The 18,333-nt window shown below is 41.0% G+C and overlaps 1 protein-coding gene across 4 annotated transcripts in view; it reads right to left on the bottom strand.

Moving 5' to 3' along the window:
- Nucleotides 1-13,873: 13,873 nt before the first annotated feature.
- ofcc1 (orofacial cleft 1 candidate 1) overlaps nt 13,874-18,333 on the bottom strand; it is a 38,232-nt gene continuing 33,772 nt past the window's right edge. The window contains exons 13-14 of one of the 4 annotated variants that reach the window (XM_088364201.1): nt 14,622-14,760; nt 13,874-14,456 (exon numbers count right to left, since the gene is read on the bottom strand). In XM_088364201.1, the coding sequence (XP_088220327.1) occupies nt 14,386-14,456; nt 14,622-14,760 (210 nt within the window). In that variant the 3' untranslated portion in view covers nt 13,874-14,385. The remainder of the gene's footprint in view (nt 14,457-14,621; nt 14,761-18,333) is intronic. The other 3 variants (XM_088364199.1, XM_088364200.1, XM_088364198.1) reach the window with 3 other exon arrangements.

Raw genomic sequence — 18,333 nt, forward strand, 5'->3', positions numbered from 1 at the left:
AAAGTGAAGACAATTTGGAATTTTAGTATTGACACAAGTTGTCTTCAAGGGCGACATGAAATGATGCATCTGGCCCCCAGGCCTTGGGTTTGACACCTATCATGTACAGTTAAGAAAGTGACATCATCAAGTGGCAGACACCATAAAGCAGGTTTTACTAAGACCTGGAAGTCAATTTTAATGCCAAGATGACAATGGTAAGATTGTTGGAAGATGACGCTCATGCTACCTGTCGGAGTCGCAGCCATAAATCAAGCACATTTCAACACTATCACATGGTTTCTGCTTGTTTTCCTCGGGGCCACATGGACTCATCAAGCATTAATTGGGGCGACAAGCTGCTGAGTGGGGAGGTCATAAACATTTCAAGAGTTATAAAACTTTCATTAAGTTCTCACGATATCGCGCAAGCGAATGACCCCCTTGCTCCTTCCCTGGCTTTTTGTCTGGGGAGTGTTGAAGAGGGGAGCAATTGGGAACAAGTGGTCTCTTTGTGGCGCGGGCCAGCCTTTTTCAAACTGTCTCGGCCTCTTGACTTGTCCTAAACCAGAGATCAGAGCTTGGAAAGTGGCAAAACAAAAGGGCCGATTTAATGAGATTGTAAAAGAGGCTGAGTGGAAAGGAGGGGGGTTACCAAATAGCTCCATTGCCAGCTTTGGTCCGTTTCAAAAGGTCTTTTCAGGATCTCCTCTAAGCTGTCTCAATATGAGCGGGAATGAATCAAAGGGAACCAAATGCTCTGACAGCTTTTGACATGACGAAGATGTGAATATTTGTCTCCATTGCACAATGAGGTCTCATTCCTGATGTGCAGTCTGTAGTCTCCATTTTGCAGGAATTTCTTTTTTTTTTTTTGATGAATCCAGTAGAAACTCTTGAGACGATAACACACATTTCAAAATAAATTATATGATGCACATATAAATTACTATATGATGCTTTATCTACAGCATATGTTGCCCAAAAGGTTTTTAAAAATCCAGCTATCTTTTTGAAAATTCCTACCAATTTATTCTCACTACAGAGGTGTTTTTTTGTTTCTTTAAAATGGCAGTACACTTTTTTTAACGTCTTCTTGCCTTTATCGATTGTTTCTAACCTTTGTAACCTTTGACATTACTGCATAGAGGCAACATATGTGTCTCTTTGTTGCCCCTCTTTGCCCCCCCCCCCCCCCTACTCTCCCCATATGTGGCAGATTAATGACAGATAATAATATCTGATGTTCCTGGACTTGGTGTCCAGTAATGAGACACATTCCCACCGGGTAGGCAAGGTGTCACCACTAACAAATTCACAGACTGGGAATGCAATTAGCCTGGAAAAGACTGGAAAAATACACTACATCCAAGACAATTGAAGGCAGCTGAAAGAAAAATGCCCCTTTGGTTTCAAACACCCAACACGGGGGGGGGGGGTCTCTCGCCTCCTCCACATCTTTCTCCATGAAGAGATGTGGACAGGTTACCTTTATGGAAACATTATTCCTCGACTGCTCCATGGCAGGAGTTCATTACAACGCAGCCCTACGTTGAAATATTCTCAGGAAAATGTCAGCATATGTAAATGAGGAGTCAGCCTTCGTGATGATGTCATGTTTTGTTTCAAGTTGAAGCACTTTTCCAATACTGGCATCATAACAGGATTTCAGAACCTACACAGACAGATTCTCCAATCGCTTTCATATCATTTCTTGATACCCTCCCCAATCGATTCAGAAAATATGTTAAAATAAAAGGTAAAAAAAAAAAAAAACTATGATTTGAATCCTGTTTTAACAATATTGATTTTATGTTATGTAGCTGTATTCATATCTGTACTAGTAAGCCATATTAAATCATGTTGAACTGCATCGATCCCTTAGGGCAGTTTAAATATTAGTGAGCATTAAATCAATATCAATGCGGTCTGTTGTTATACACTAAAAAGGACGCTGGCTTGATTCAACATTTATGCAAAACAACAGCTAAAGTCTGGCATGACGTCTTGGCTGGCTAGTGCCATGCTCGTTCGTGCACTGTGCGGGCGGGCGGGCGGCGGGCCCTGTGGCTACTCCCAGTGATGAGAATGGATAGAGCTTCTATTCACAGCCACCCGTGTGTGTCGAGTGCCTTCATTCATCGCCTTGCCCGGTCGTGACAGCTACCACGGGAGGCTAAGGCTAACGCCCAAGCATCAAGCATCTCTGCTCACTTTGATGCTGAGCTAAATAATTTCCCACTTTTGCATGTATGAATGCAACAACATCTTAGGGTTCGTTTTTCCTTCAAAAATTCATTTAGTGCCGGGGCAAAAACGATGCCAGCGTGTTCACCTCGAGCTGTGAGGAAACGTGTGTCTTTGAAAAGAATAATGGAGTGACTCCCAAAATGAGTCTCTACTGTACCTCAGCGCACGGGTTGAATCTGCGGGAGCGCCGTCAGCCTAATGAAAATTACATTAACATTCCTACTTATACATTCTACATTATGCAACAAATGAGGATTGGGGCCACAATGTCTAAGTTTGCTAGCATTTCTTCAAACTGTGGAGTGAATGTGAATTTGATGAGTTCAACAGGAAAAACATTCACTTTGCACATCATGAAGTATAAACTCCAAACTTGAAACCAATCTGCTACACGACTTCCAAGTTGTTCCACTTTCACCCGTTCATCCGTTTACTATAGTGCTTGTCCTCATAAGAGTTAGTTATTTTTTTAATCTATAACAATGACTTCCACCATGAGTATTTGCTGAGCTCAGAATCCATCTACAAGCATCACTGTTAGATCTCCCGTGCCACAACTTAGACCTGTTTTAAGGTAGTCTATTGCCAGATGAGCTGGGGCCGTGCAATGGATCAATGGAGGCTCAGCACGGTCTACAAAATATTACACTTACCCTGGCATGAAAATGAAGACATGATTGTTTTTACACAGAACACAATCTATTTTCAGTCAGCAGATTCTCACGCCAACTCTGTCCATTGGAACACCCAGTGAGGCATAACGCAGTCTGCCTCAGCGCACGGGTGGGTGCCTGTCGATGAAAATAAAGCCCCGGAAGTTGCAATATTTAGACACTAGCAAATGCCTGGTAGATATTTGGTGGCTTGTTTGGGAGGACTCGTATTATAATATCACATATAATATTAGATATTGGGTGGAATTGATCAAGAAATGAACTTTTAGGACTCACTGACTCTTTGCTTATAATGCGCAGGGATTCCATCATTTGTTATGGAGCAAATTTATGCTACAATATGGGAAACTCAGTTAGGAAGAAAAGTGATGAGTTTTAGGAAGGCACTGGAATCTCCATGCATAATAATCACACATCTACAATATTACAAAAATACCTTGAATTCAATTATCATGCAGGCTGAAATAATCCTAATGTTATTGGAAACTCAATTACAGAGGGAAGCCATGTCTGGAAATTAGCTGAACTTAGCCAAGGCAAGTCAGCCCCTTGAATTCATCAAGTATGGATTATCACAATATTACATGTTCACTTTGATTGTGCTGTCCAAAGACAAACATTCGCAGTCACTGCTGCACCCTCCCCGCGTTTGTTTTATTCATGAACTGCTCTCTGATCTATTATACATACAAAACTGATTCTATGCCGATCGCCTCGGGCTAAAAGGCTCAGACGTAGAATTAATTATATTATATACACATGCATGATAATTGTGTATGATTCGGTCAAACGCTGAGGTATTCCTTTATGTGTGATTACCATTGTTGCTCGACTGGCAATTATTTTCATTAATATTGTTCGTGTTATTGTTTTCTTATTACGGCCTTTCTTATTGACTAATTATCAGCGTGTACAGTATGTGTCTACTACTTCATGAATGGTGGGATTGCTTGACAAGGCCCATGACATTAGTACATAAACGGCACGCTCATATAGCAAGAAAATGACTTTGAAATGAAACACCAAACTAACACAGGTCAGCCACTAGAGATAAGAGTGGTACCTCATTAAAAATATTAATGAAATACTGTAGCCCCACTGCAGTGTATGTAGAGAATAGTATATTTTGTAGTATTGTCATGTTAAATACTGTTTCCTCTGGCGCATACAGTACGAAGGCTTGATTTTGTTCTATTAGCATTTGTATATTGATGGATACTTGCTTTTTTGATTTGCATGCCTGAGCATGATTGAAAATACAATTTACATTTGGGAAATTCCAACACACGCTGCAAGCGAGACTTTAGCATATTGTATTTGATTTCCAAAGTGTGCGTTCTTATGACACTAGCAGGGAAGGGTACCAGTCATGACAAAGACAAAAAGTTTAATGACCATACAATGGATGGAGAACTTATTTCAGTGTAAGAAAGCTTAATTTCAGATGTATTTTTTTTTAAAATGGTCACACAACCAAGTCATTCAAATCAGAGTGCACATTAATAGTTGTAAATGTGTCCCCTTGTTGGGGGGGGGACGGAGTCCTGCTATCCCCCGCAGTCCAGTATCTGCAGACCAAGTAATTGATTGTGTTTCAGTCAGTGTGCCCATGTGGATGTCTACGCAATTTGTCAACTTGAAGAGTTCTTTTCAGTTCACGCTGCGCTCCCCTCTGCACCGTCTTTCTAGCCATGGCTGAGCTAGGGAACACGCTGCCTTGCTCCAAGACGACTTCAATCCCCTATTATCAGGAGAGCGCACATTGCCGCTCACAAGGGTTTAATTTATTTGTGCCTGTTTCAGCCCAAGATTAAAGTTTAATTGGCGCTGACTGGCAGCTCCCAAGTTTTGACTAATTCTCCTTATCGGGAATCCTTACCGAGTAGCTGTGGGCAATGTGAGGCATGCCTGGCTTTTCACACACACACACAAGTACGCACAAAAGCGCACACACAAATGTATTTTAACCAACAGCCATCAAAGTAATCCTTCAATTTAATTGGTTAATATATTGACTACCTGTGACGACATGTGTGATCTTTTAGTGCGTTTGAATGGAACTGTCAATATTTAGTTTAATGCCTCACTGGATTTGATGTAGAATTTGATTTAAGTTAGAAATACAAAAACACAAGTTGATCTCGTTTTTTGGTTTTGTATTGCGTATACTTGTATATATATATTTTTTTACCTCAAATATATAGTTTAGGATATTTATCCAGGATAGAGCGTCAGGAATCATAACAACAGCACTGTGGTAGATGCTGCTGCTTTTCCCGTGAATCCTTCTCACATAAATCATGATGTTGTGCATTACTGTCAAGCAATCCCATTTCCATAAATGCATGTTTGTGCCAAAATGATACACAGGCGTAAATAACTCTGATAATCTCGGCCTGTGTTTGATCAGCCAAACGTCGGAGCGAGCAATCGCACGTGACCTGTAATATTAGTGGCAGCTATTAAAATGTGCCGTACGATTTGCAAAGCTTCATTTAGTCAGACGGGGAGACGTGCGTGAAATAGAGTTCCTTTGGTCGTAACTAATGTCTTCCGATTTCTAATGAGCGTCGCAGCCACAAAGCTCCTAAAGTGATAAACATTGGATTAACAGACTCTCGGGAGAGGAAATGGAGCCATCATTCCAAACTCATCCGCTTTGAACAGGCATGCAGATGTATACAACAACACAGCGGTGTTTATCAAATTAAACTCATGCACTTAAATCACATTTACCTGGTCGCTATTTTTTTTGCGACCTGAGGTGTTGCTTAGTTTATGATTGCTTGGCGATATTGGCAACACAGAGTAACCCTTGCTACATTGCAACACGCTAGCGGGTTAACTAGTCACTCCCACAACGGCGCAAACGCTCATTCCTAACTGACCACGTCGACATAAATTATAAAAGAAACAAAATTCCATCTGTGTGCACAGTTTGTGCTAGACTATAAAACAAGGCCCTTTGTGTTTTGATGATCATGTGTCCCTTGTACGTCTTTTTTCTGTAGTTTTTCCCATGTTGGTGTACCTAATGAAGTGTCCGTATGCACTGATGGTCACAGGAAAGTCATTTGTGTCTGCGTGCGTCTTTGCATGCCATGCCATGTGTAGGTACAAGTGTGAAGTGCTGTCAGCATGTTGAGATGTGGCAGGAGGAGGAAGGGGGGCGCATAGCGAGTATGTCCCTAATGAATCCCCCAGGTCTGGTGGTCTTCATTGGCGGTTGCTAATTTCACCTGACACTGGCGAGCCGCCGCTGAGCACGGCCTGGCAACCAATCGGCACACATCAGTCTCAATCAGACACAGCACGCACACACTTCCTCACATGTGGGGACATAGTGCTTATTGCAGGGTCAAGATAGCTATCACGGTTCCCACATAGAGAGCACCTGATCCTGGCCAGGAGGAGATTCAACTCCACCGTCCTTCAGGTGCTAAACGCTGTTCCTGTTTGGTTGTCACCTCTGTCACACCTGAGGGAGAGAGAGTTAGCAATCATGTGTAGCAATGAAACACTCATAGAGCTTCTTTAAAGTGACATTTTCTCTAAGGCTCACTGCTGCTACCCAAGGAGTAGCTCCTTCAAGATGAGATTCTCGAAACAAAACCCCACCACTTTATGACAAAATTCAAACCAAAGTTATTATTGGAGCCTGTTGAGCAACTTTTTCTATATATATAATAACCACAATAACCCCGAGTACAGAAAGACCAGAGTCCATGACCCATGACCCCTGACCTGTGAGGTGGACTAATCATATACGAACAGAAAAGAAAGATATAAAATGTATGTAAATGTTAGAATACAAAAAATGCGAGTAAGACCCAATCTACTTATCGTCTATTTTCCGCTGCGTGTAATAAAATATCTTTTTTCCTACTTTTGCTATGAAGAACAAGTTGTGAGTCGGTAGTTGTTTACAAGGCGAAAAACAAGAAACAACATTGAAAAATGGCCGTGCTGCTTTACTTTTCTTGGGAAACAATGAATGGTGCTAGCGGTGGGCAAATGCGCTCGCGGCCAAAAACACGTCTCTCTCGTCCCTCCACAGTGTGTGTGCGTGCATGTGTGTGTGTGCGCGCTCTCCACGTTGGTGGTTTCTAACTGCGTTGGGAAAGAACATATTCAAATGTGTGCGGCTATTAAATGTTAATTTGCACAACAGATGAACGCCAAGTACAGTGCTTCATCAACTAAATCTCCCTCTGTTGCACAAGTTAAACGACTTCTTGATTTTGGCATTAATGCAACTCTCCAAATGTACCCGGACTTATTTATGTATTCAATTCTAATGTGTCGATGTAGCTAAAACAGAAACAAGAAAAAAAAACAACTCAATGTGGAATTTTTATAGAGTTATAATGTAAATGCTCGTGAAAATATAAAGAAAATCACAGCAGATATTTCTATTGAATACAGCAAGCTTAGTGTGATGATGGATGCGGCTTACCAGAGCTTTCAACACCGACAGATCCCAACAAGGCGCAGAACTAACAAAAATGTGTACTTAGTGCTTTTAATGTGAGCTTTTCAAGCTAGATTAGACATTAGGTGTTCACACATACTACAGAACACAAATACTACACTTGATAGAAGTTGTTTTAGTGTGCAAACAGCAAGATCAGTACACTTTTAAAAATGCTGGGTCAAAAACAACCCAATTTAGGTTCAATTTTGGACCGACTAAGGTCGAGTCAAATTGAGCAAACTTACTGGGTCAATCCAATTTTTAACCTAGCAGTTTTAAGGGTGAAGTAGTTTGTTAGCAAAGTTATACAAGAGTCCAAGAGGGATTTTCATAAACCTTGTGGCACATGCAAAGGAGGAAATAACTTTATATCACGTTATATTTACAATATATAATATCTTTAACATATGCTAAATTAATATATATAATTTAATATCTTTATATATATATTTCTTGTGCAAACCAACAGGCACATATACCATTTTTATCATTTTGCACAGCTTTCCCTCATTTGGTCATGGGTGCTCAGAAAACAGGCAGACTGTTAAGTGCTGTATATTGCACTTGATTGGACTGTCTTTGAGGTTTTAATAGCTGCTACTATGTTGCATGCGACAAGAAAACAAAGCGAGACAGAATCATTTAAGATGCGTACACCTAGGCCGTGATGCACCGAGGTGAGTCAAGCGCTGCCATGGACACCGCACACCAAAACGTTGCTGTCAGCAGTGCTCTGATCCTCTCCGTCGGCGTGTAAACACCTGACACGTTCTTCTGAGCACATCTGCAACAGAGCCACAACACGCAGTCACACCACAGATGCTGAAACAAAGACCAAAGAGCTCCCTCCCTCGCTCCCTCCCCGCACCCCGGCTTTTGAGCTGATGTCGCCTGACACGGTCACAACATTGTTCCTGCATCGCTACGTCGGGCACGAGACCGAGCGCTGCGTCGGGACGTACCTGCTTCCTGTTTGAAGGCTCTGTGGAAAACCATTGTGACGAGCACCTGGTCAGTGTCAGCAAAAGTCAGCATGAGGGCTCCGCAGGAGAGAGGGAGACCTGGAGGAATAGCGTTACTTTCGGAAGCCTTCCTTGTATGATTCAAAGACGAAAATTAGGATTGTTTTTATCATTTTAAGGAGATCTACCTCTGAAAGTAGAATAGCTGCTTTGTGAAAAGAAGTAGGGCATTGTCAACAAACGCAACACAAGGCAGACTAGATTGCTTATGAACGTTTTCAGCCTTCCACCAAATTGAGGACACACTTTTAAGGTCAGCAGAGTGCCACGGAAGTGCAGCGGGTTGCAGAATGTTGCCGGCGCTCGGCTCGGTGCGTGGCTGAACCTCGCCGACGTCTGTGGCAAGGTCACGGCAGGAGGCATAAATGGGACTTGATGGCTCTGTTGTTCCATGTCATCCGCGGTGCTCTCCTCTGTACCGTTTGGGGACGGCACTGCTGAGTGCAGCTGACATGGTGTATGCACAAAAGAAAAAAAAAAGAGAGATATATATATAAAAGGGTGGCAAAAATAGAGTCCTTTCCCCACTGTGCTGAGACACAAGCTTCAGTTAGCCCACACAATGAATTGCTGATGCATTTCCTGTATTCATCAGAAAGCTTTTCATTCCTCTATGTCAGACTAAGAGTTGTCTTCGTTAAATGACATGAGAACAGATAATGGAAGTGGACCGTAATGCTACGTCTTCTTTTGCAAATGCATTCTTTTACTGCAAATTATAACCATAAAAAAAGCCTCTGATCCAACCCATTCTGTTAAATTAATAGAAGCACGCAAAAAAAAAATGTAATGATGGCAATTAAGTCTGGAAAATGCTAATTTTATAGTCAAGGACGATTACCTCATTTATAGCATGTGCTGGAATGATGCCAGATGAAGGTAATTTAGATCCGGGTTGCTCACGGTTACATCATGATGAATAGGAGATGAGCGGGGGGCTTCATCACACACGCGCACCTCCAATCGCACAATTCTCAATCACAAAAGGAACGTGAATGCTGTCAGGGACAACTGCAGGAAAGAAATGAGACAGTAGCTGAATGAGGGTCAAATCTATTTTGTAAAATATGGGAGCCAGCGCTCAGGGGGACTATTAAAGGGTTGCAAAAAGGCCACTTGAGCTCTTACCATAAGCTTTGCTCTTGACTTTTGTGGCAAAATATTATGCATCAAAGTATTTTTATAACAAAAGAGGACTTTTACACTCAAGAGAATTTGAACAGAAAACTCCATAAGAGTTTTTTTCCTCCCCTTGCACGCCCTGGTAATCTCATAATGTTTATTGGCCAAGATGAAAAAAAAATCCCCACCCGAGTGACATTTGAATGCAAGGATTTTGAAAGCCTAACTACATGGAGTAGTGTAAAATACTCACATAAGTTAATTATTTGAGAAAGGCATCTGTAATGGCATTAATCTTTTATAGGAGGTCTGCCTGGTGCAATGATGTCTAATAGCTTAACATTTCACTTTAGCACTCCCTCCATGCTTGTACAGTACCACATGATGAACAATGATAGGCCTCATTGGGACCAACAGCTGCCTTTTCATGTGTCATAAAAACTGCTGCTTCCTTGCGACTTAGCCTTTCTTTTTGTCACCTTAGCAGGGAGGCATGTTTATATTCATTTACAAAAAAAACCTGAGTCATGTTTTAAATAGCCTATGGATGATATAGTATATCTTTGTGTATTTATTCTATATTTATTTTATTTATATTTACCTATATCTATTTTCTATGACATTTTTTTCTTTTGATACTGTAGCTATATGAGTAACAATGGCATGCAGGTCATACATTGCACCTGGGCTGGACTCTCTGCGGCCCCCATCCATCTCTCACAGACCCAGATTGTCCCCTGGTAGGCAGAGGCCTGCCACATTAATGGAAAGGGGGCGATGCTGGGAGCATAGAGCCCGGAGAAGCCGGAAATGATCCCTCAGGCCATTGCTGCCACAGGATGAAATAGCGAGACTATTACCGCCGAGTTGTAAAGCCCCACACGCTCCACGCACTATCATAATAGAATATTGATTCTATCAGATGCCAGGCCGCGGCCTGTCCCCACGATGAAGAAACGACCACTAAAGGTCATTGTGTGAGAGAAGAGAGTGGGGGAGAGCGAGGAGGAAGAGCAAGAGGCATAGAAAGGATTGTTTTGTGTATCATAAACAAAAGTTGCAACTTTTGTGCATAGTTGACGCCATACAACACATTTGCCATGTTCAGTTCAATTCTTTTTCTGTTGAGCATCTGTCTTGCGCACAGCCATAAGTAATGGGAAGCAATTTGAAGTATTAATTGTTGATCAAGGCAGTTGGGAAAAGCGCCAAAGGAAACCAATGACAAAACCATGTGAACAGCAGCACAAGCAGGAGACGTTTATGCTTGATTGGAGCAATTTAATGTTTTGTTTTTTTTATATATAAAAAAAAAGCTCACAAATCCTGGGAGGACAGTTAAGAAAATGACTTTTTAATCATCCAAGAAGCTGCGGTGCCTTGTTTCTCCTGATGGCCCCATATTGAAGACTTAGAGCTATTGGGGAGTGGGGGGGGGGCTGTTCATGGCAACAGTTGTGCTGATGTTCCTTAAGGGGCTGGCGGAACTTTAAAATTGAAATAGAATATAAATATTAAAGAAAATCTACTTAACATATTTTACTGTCCACATTAAATAAGACTGGCAAAACAATAAAATAAAATAATAATAATATATATATATGTATATATTTATTTTCATGTTTATTTAAAACATTAATCGGTAATAGAAATTATACCATAATCTGGACCGGAAATGGAATTGTATAATATGCTTTATGCTTTAGTACTTGAACAGCATTTTTGCAAAACAAGAAATGAAACATTGGAGTTTGCACGGTAGGGAGGCATAATACTAAACATTGCCACACAATCCATTAGGAAATTGACAAATCTTTACTGTGACATTCTGGCCTTCACAAACTTTGTGATGAATTTTGTTTTTGTGGAGCCCTTTGGAAAATATATTCATGAAATTTCAATGTCATCTTTTAAGCAGAGCTTTTAAGTGACACACTATCCTTCATTTCTATTCCAGCCATGGCTTTATTTAGTCAAATAAACACTCATTTGTCTTATGGTCTTTCTATTTTTTTGTCACCACCTTCTATTTGTTTTCTCTTTTTTCTTGCTCGCACACAGCACTGGTAATTGTCGAGGGCCACAGTAAATGAAACTGCCATTGTAGCATCAAATATAATCAGTTTGATGAGTCTTGTATATGCTCTCATACTCAAAGTAATGTGATATTGATTTGGTGCTCCTGATATAGTGCGCCACACTGATTATTGGCTTTTCACAAATTCCAGCATAATGTTTTATCCGCCGATCCTTCTCTGTAGCCCGACGTTTCCTCTGTCTCCAAGCAGCGTTTCTATCATGTATTCTATCTTTTTTTTTTTAAATTGACAAACAATTATAAATACTCTTTGACCCAACCTATCTTGAAACGAATAAACTAGTATCCAATGTCTCATAGAATCGCTTTCGCCCTGATTGTCTGGCGACTAGTCAAGGGTGTACCTCGCCTCACGCTTCAAGTCAATTGGGATGGGCTCCCAGATGCAGATGAAGACAAATTGAGGAGGAAAAAAAGTTTCCTAAATGTGTCATATTTTCTCCCAAGGCTGGATGAGCCTACTGAGTGCTCCGCTGTTACCTTGCCACACTCTCATCAGCGGCAGCGCCAGCGCCACCGCCACTTTGTGAGTGATGACTCTCCTACAGGAACCAACAGCTGTATGTGCAAATCATGCATATAAATCAATTACAGGGGCCCTATGTACTTTAAATGCACCCATTAATTAAGCAATGTCAGAGCCAATGAACCGTGAAGTTCATTACATTTTTAGTATTGAAACTCGGGATTATTTGAAGACAATTACGCTGATAGCTCAATGTCAGGCAAGTGACAGTGGATGTGTCAGTAATGTTTGTTAGGGGAGGCAGCCATCAAAGTGGCTCATAAAGTTACACTACAGGGTGGAAAAGTGGCGGGACTGTTTTAATGTACTTTTTCACCTGCACAGTCAGCTTGACACAGCTCTGGACACAACTGAGACTTTTTTTTCCATAGATGTAAACAGGCACCAGACAGACAGGTTTTTTATTTTTTATTTAAAAGCAAATAACTCGGAGTAAATGCAATATATTTATAAAAATCAACAAGTTATTTTGTATTATTTAAACAAACATGGCCGCCCGCATCTTTAATTGTGAGTCATCGAAAGTTGTTGTAAATTGGTGCGCAATAATGGAGACTTTTGGCTGCAGCTGTAGTTTTTGCTCAGTCCACATGTGGATGTGTGCCATGTTCCTTTGTGCCACACTATGCTTCAAGTTGCCGTGAGATGACAGGAGAGGGTGGTGGTGGTGGTGGTGGGGGGTTTCAGAGAAAAGAAGCCGGGCCCAGCTGCCTGGCATTAAGCAATGACCTCTGCATAATGAAAGATGGCGTCTACATTTCCCACTCATTACAAGGTTCCACACTGTGACTAAATTTGCATATTCATATATATTTTTTCTCCCGCTCCAGCCCCCCTTCCTTTTTTCACCCACTGCAAATGATTTCTCCTGTGAGCAGGACATCTGCCCGCCCGACTCTACTCAAATAAATAAATATGTGTGCAGGCAGGCACATGATCCATCCAGATGCCACTGAAATATGGCACAATATTGACATGCTCGTCGAGCCGCTCTTTCCTTACTTGCTTCCTTTGGCGTGCGCTTAAGCACCAGGATTTCATGTTCGGGGTCAACGAAGAAGAATACAGGTTGGACGACGACACCTGACAGAGGGTCTAGAATGTAGATCTGCGCTTTTCAACAAAACATCCGTGTAACACTTGTTTGATCGTACAGATAATTTCTCCTCGTGTAATCAAAAATCAATATAAATATGTATATAAATCTTACTGTAATATCCCGTAAATTAAATATGGATAGAGTGGAATTCCAGTCACAGTCTAAACACGATGTTCTGATTGATAATGCGTTTGTGGAATATAACTTGACCAGCAAAATACAGGTATAATGGTCATTTATATTTTTTACATACTTGTAAATATGTTGCCTTGAGTGTGTTGTGCCAACTTCCTATGACATGTAAATAACATTTCAGAAAAAACAATAACACTGAGAGTCATGAAAGTCCTGAAATTACAAAGAGCACACAGCCAAAGTAGGACTTTGAATTCCTTTCATTTCTTTTTGTGGCTTTAATTCAATTGAATCAGGCATTGCCCAAAGTGTTGCCAATCTCAACAAAAAGCAGAATGATCACGACAGCACTTTTGAATGCAAACTGTGTTTTGTGACTACCTCAAGCTGAAGGCTACATACAAAGTGTTTTCTTTTTTCATTCCTCCACCTTCTCCCCGTGTCACTCGGGCTACATCCCCAGGTTGACTCCAAGCAGAGTAGATGCACACACACACGCACAGTTCTTCAACTTCAAAAAGTCAAAGTTCCCTCATGAAAGCTGTGCAAAAAGGTTTTTTTGTCTTTTAACATAAATCAGCCAATGTGTGGCGCTGAGACCTAGCGGCATGTCTCGCTCCCTCCCAGGGACCAATTTGAAATTTAGATTGTGTGGAAATGGTGTTTGTCCTCAGCAATCAAATATTGAGAGAGTGCAATACCTTCAGCCTCTCTGCAGCCTTCAGCATCATTTGTAAAAGGCTTTGTTGGTTGCTTGGATGAAAAAGGTGAGCAGAGAGAATCCAATAGAAAGGCACAAATCAGGGGAAAGTTTATGCTCTTTATTGAAAGTGCAATGCACTATTTTCAAAGTGTGAGTACTTGTTAGCTTTTTATTTTTATTTTTGATGAAATGCGTGTGCATGTTTGATGGTTCGCTAAATTGCAAAAGACTGACAAAATGACAGTTGTTAAAGTGACATGACAACAGTTTGGTGTCCAAAGCCCTTCTCGCTTTGCTTCACTCTCATTGGTTGAGTTCTTGTGCATAACTGGAGTCACACCTGCTTCCTCCTACTGGCTCAACACGAGGACACCCTGAGGCAACAGAGCCGCCATTAAAACTGTGCAATTTCAGTTAAACAAATAGCAGGAAGAAAATGTTTGCAAGCTTGGCGTTGGCATCTCGTCAACGTGTACTTTTCATTACGTGTTATCATTTGGAGGAAAATCATGCAAGCAGAATTGTGTTACAGCACTCACGTCCAAAAAGCTTATTTCTTTTTCGTCGCTGTCGAGTGACCGCTGAGCCCTCCTGGTCCATGGTCCCAGGCCCTGATCGTTGACCTGTAAAGGGCTCCATTCTGGTTGCATTGTCTAAGCCCTCCAAGTCACCAATCACCTTGAGAAAATAATAATAAGTGAGCCTTTCTCAGGCAACAAAAGCACCATCTGAGCCAGTTTGAAAACCAGTAGCTTCGGAAAAGCCTCGAGTATAGTTTATGCTTATGTCGTGGTAAATTGTAAAAACTTTGAATGACACAAAACTTCTTGTAGGGAAAAAAAATGGGATTCCATTTAACTAAGAGATGTTTGTGACGTGTAAATGAAACTGAACACCTTGATAAATACAAAACCTCTTCATGCTAACAAAAGGGAAAAACGGGAATCCTTCATCTGAATGATCCAGGTTGCTAATAAGAATACTTGACTTACGGGCAATTGCAAATGGTAGGATTTGTCATTGCTCCATAACTTTTTTTTTAATATTCTTCAAACTTTAAATGCAGCTTTCTTCACTGTTACGTGTCCCAAATCAAGTTTCATGATTTGCAACGTATTTTTTAATAATATATTTGTAGTGTGTGCTATTTGTATGCAATCTTTTAATATGCCTTTTCCATGATGGTTAACACAAAATCAGTTTTATACATACTTTTTTGTAGCTGTAAATTGCAGAGATAGAGGAGTCAAGTTGAAAGATGTACCACATCGTCTTTTTTTTTGTTTTTTTAAATCTAAAACTTGTAGTAACTTGCCAGATAATTACATGCGGGTGTACTTTGGAGATGTCCTCCTGCTAACCAGATATTGCTGCCAGGGAGGCATTAATCTCCTCATGCAACTTACAGTATATAGCCAAGGACGTTCTCCGCTGTCCCACACATACACACAAACACACACACACTTGCTTTATGAATCAGATTCATATTTCTGAGGGCTTACGACCTCATGGCAAATGAAGCGTGGCTCCTCCAGCACCAAAGCGGCAATCAAAGGTGCGGCATAGTAATTACAAAAAAAGCCAGTCATGGGGGAGAATTGATGTGTTTTGTCAATTATTGCTGCTGCAAGGTGTTTTTCAAAAGGTTAACCTCTTCATATTCTCTGCATGTTAAATTAGGTCAATATTGGTATGGCCAAGATCCAAATGCGTTGCCAGTTGAGTGGTGAGGACAAAGGGAAGATCATACCTAACACAGTTCTAGGGTTATCAGTTATTAGGTGACACATGATCATATCTGTGTGGTGTTTGTCTTCTAATATTTTGAAGTCTACGCTTCATAATATGTGGGGACAATTGGGCTTTCCTGTCCATTGTACCAATTGCCACCTACCAACACAAAAATCTGTGGAAGCAGAAATGATCCCTTCAAAGATCTTTCCAAAAACGGAGATCTGATCACACAACAGTTCCTTCAACTAATTATCAAGAATTACTGGACTGGAACTACAAACAACAGAGGGACTAGTCAGACGAGTTTTCCCAGTGTTCTTGAATGCATCATTTATTGGGCACGTGTCCCGATACTTTTGTCTATAGTCTTTTGTGAAAAAGCTACAAATTCAAACTGAAGCATGCTGCATAACGCAACAAAGCAACTGCAGTTATAAAAGAGCAGAAAGTGTATAGTGTGTATAAAGTGTATATCTTCTCCAAAAGAGAAAAACTGCTGGTGAAATTGTAAGTGAAAACTGTTTTTTATTTTTTTTTATTTCTCCTTGTCGGTGGAGATTCTCCTCATCAGCATTTTTTTTTTTTTTTTGCCGCCATAAATAATTTGCGGGGAGAGGTAATAGTCAAGCTGGCGGAGCCTTAGTTGTGCATCTTTAATGGAAGTTTTACAGAAGCAGAGCCAGTTTTTGCATATGCTGCCGCCTTCCATATGGAGCGAGGAGACAAAAACGAGAGCACAGTTGTCCGTCGACACTTAAGTGTTAGCCCGCGAGGAAAAGAGCGACGCGGGGGGACATAAACCCACTGTGGTTTTAGGAGGGAAGATAATGACTTTGCCTGCATTAATTTCTTCATCAGCCATCTTGTTTCTGCAGACAGAGCGCTTATGAGGCCTTCACTGAAGGTCCTGTGTTATACGGCTGCCGTTCCCTGCGTCATTTCGGCCCTAACTGTTGTTGTCAGCAGTGCTTTTTGTGAGGCGGCATCTGTGGAACATCTGTTTTATGAGTGTTTGAAAAGGGACACCTCACTTTACCTTCAATGTCATTTTGTTTTTCTTGCCGCATTGGCTACGAATGGCCATGTTTTTGTATTGTTGTGATTCGCTTCCACCGGCATTATGGTAGACGCGCCCAGAGCATATGCAGAGTGAGGCCATACGAGGGATCATTAATGTTAACTTTCTTTGAGTGGAAGTCAATAAAGAGCTCATTATTGTGATGTTTTACAAGACATTTGCATCATTTCATTCACACCGCATATGAACCTTTCGACACTTCGAGCCACATCTACTAGTAACCGGTTGAATACTAATTGCATAAACAATAGAAACTGTTCTTTTTTTTTCGTGACTGTTTCTCATTTTCTCACATTTCAGCAAACAAGACACACCTGACTGTTGGGTTCCTTCCAAACAGTGTCTCACAATGTCCATAGCTCGAGGCCATTCTTCCGGGACTTAAATTGTTAAGGTGTTCGTTTAGACAAATTTTGGCTGTAATCGTGTGAGTAATATGCAAAGCCGCTGGCCCCCGGAGCTGTGGTCATGTTAGTCTAAGGGAGGAGCTGCTGCTCCGGGGCATTGGCGTCCGGGACACTGCCTATGAAAACAGAGCACTTTAAAGGAAATGAGCCATCCGTCAATATTGCCTCAGTAAATGGAAGAAGCCTTCTTAAGAAGCACAATTACCCTTGGTAACTAGCTGGGAAAAGAGTGGAGTCACACTACTGCATATTTAAATCAAGTTCAATATTTGTATCACTGTCGATCTCGGAGGGCAGGTTCGACCAGAGATTTTACAACTGAAAAAAGTTCATTTTGAAATTAACGACACGTTGCACTTTCTCTGCCGTGTAGCAAACATAGAAGAATATCATTTACTTGCACATGTATCAAAAGGTGTACACGCTATTCGCGTTTCAGTAACTGACAAAACTTTTATAAGTATTTATGCTTTACCTGCAAGGTCTCCATTGGTTTGTTAACCGATTGAGTAAAAATGATGACAAATAAATAAAATAGAAATGATGTCATTGTTCATCAAGCAGGCACGTGATTTGGTGGAAAATGGCATTTTAATTTAAGATAACTGTTGTCCTTTCATCACTTTACATACATTATAATCCATCGGTTGTCTGTTTTGTTTTCTATTGTTATTGCTATTCATCTCTTAAGTGCTATCACTATACATCTGGAGGCCAATTTGTAAGTGTGTATCTTAATACCGGAATATAGACGGCCAATAAAAATCAGTGCAAGTATGCTTCTGAGTGCCAGGAAAGCCCCTTGGTGATTCCTGGATGCTTACATATACATAAAAGCAGTCTATATAATCAGGGGAGGATTAGTTTGGAATATGCATAAAAGGTCGGTCGGGATGGAGTCGTACTCTCTCGCCGACGCCATTCTTTTGATGCTGTGGGCCTTGTCTAGCAGCGGGCCAAATGCCGACAGCGTCTCTTGTGGTGAGGTTGCAAAGAACAGACAGAAGCACCCGAGGGACGCATACATGTATA

The sequence above is a fragment of the Syngnathus floridae genome, chromosome 20 (assembly GCF_059516105.1).
Source record: "Syngnathus floridae isolate MCC-2025c chromosome 20, RoL_Sflo_1.0, whole genome shotgun sequence".
Lineage (NCBI taxonomy): Eukaryota > Metazoa > Chordata > Actinopteri > Syngnathiformes > Syngnathidae > Syngnathus > Syngnathus floridae.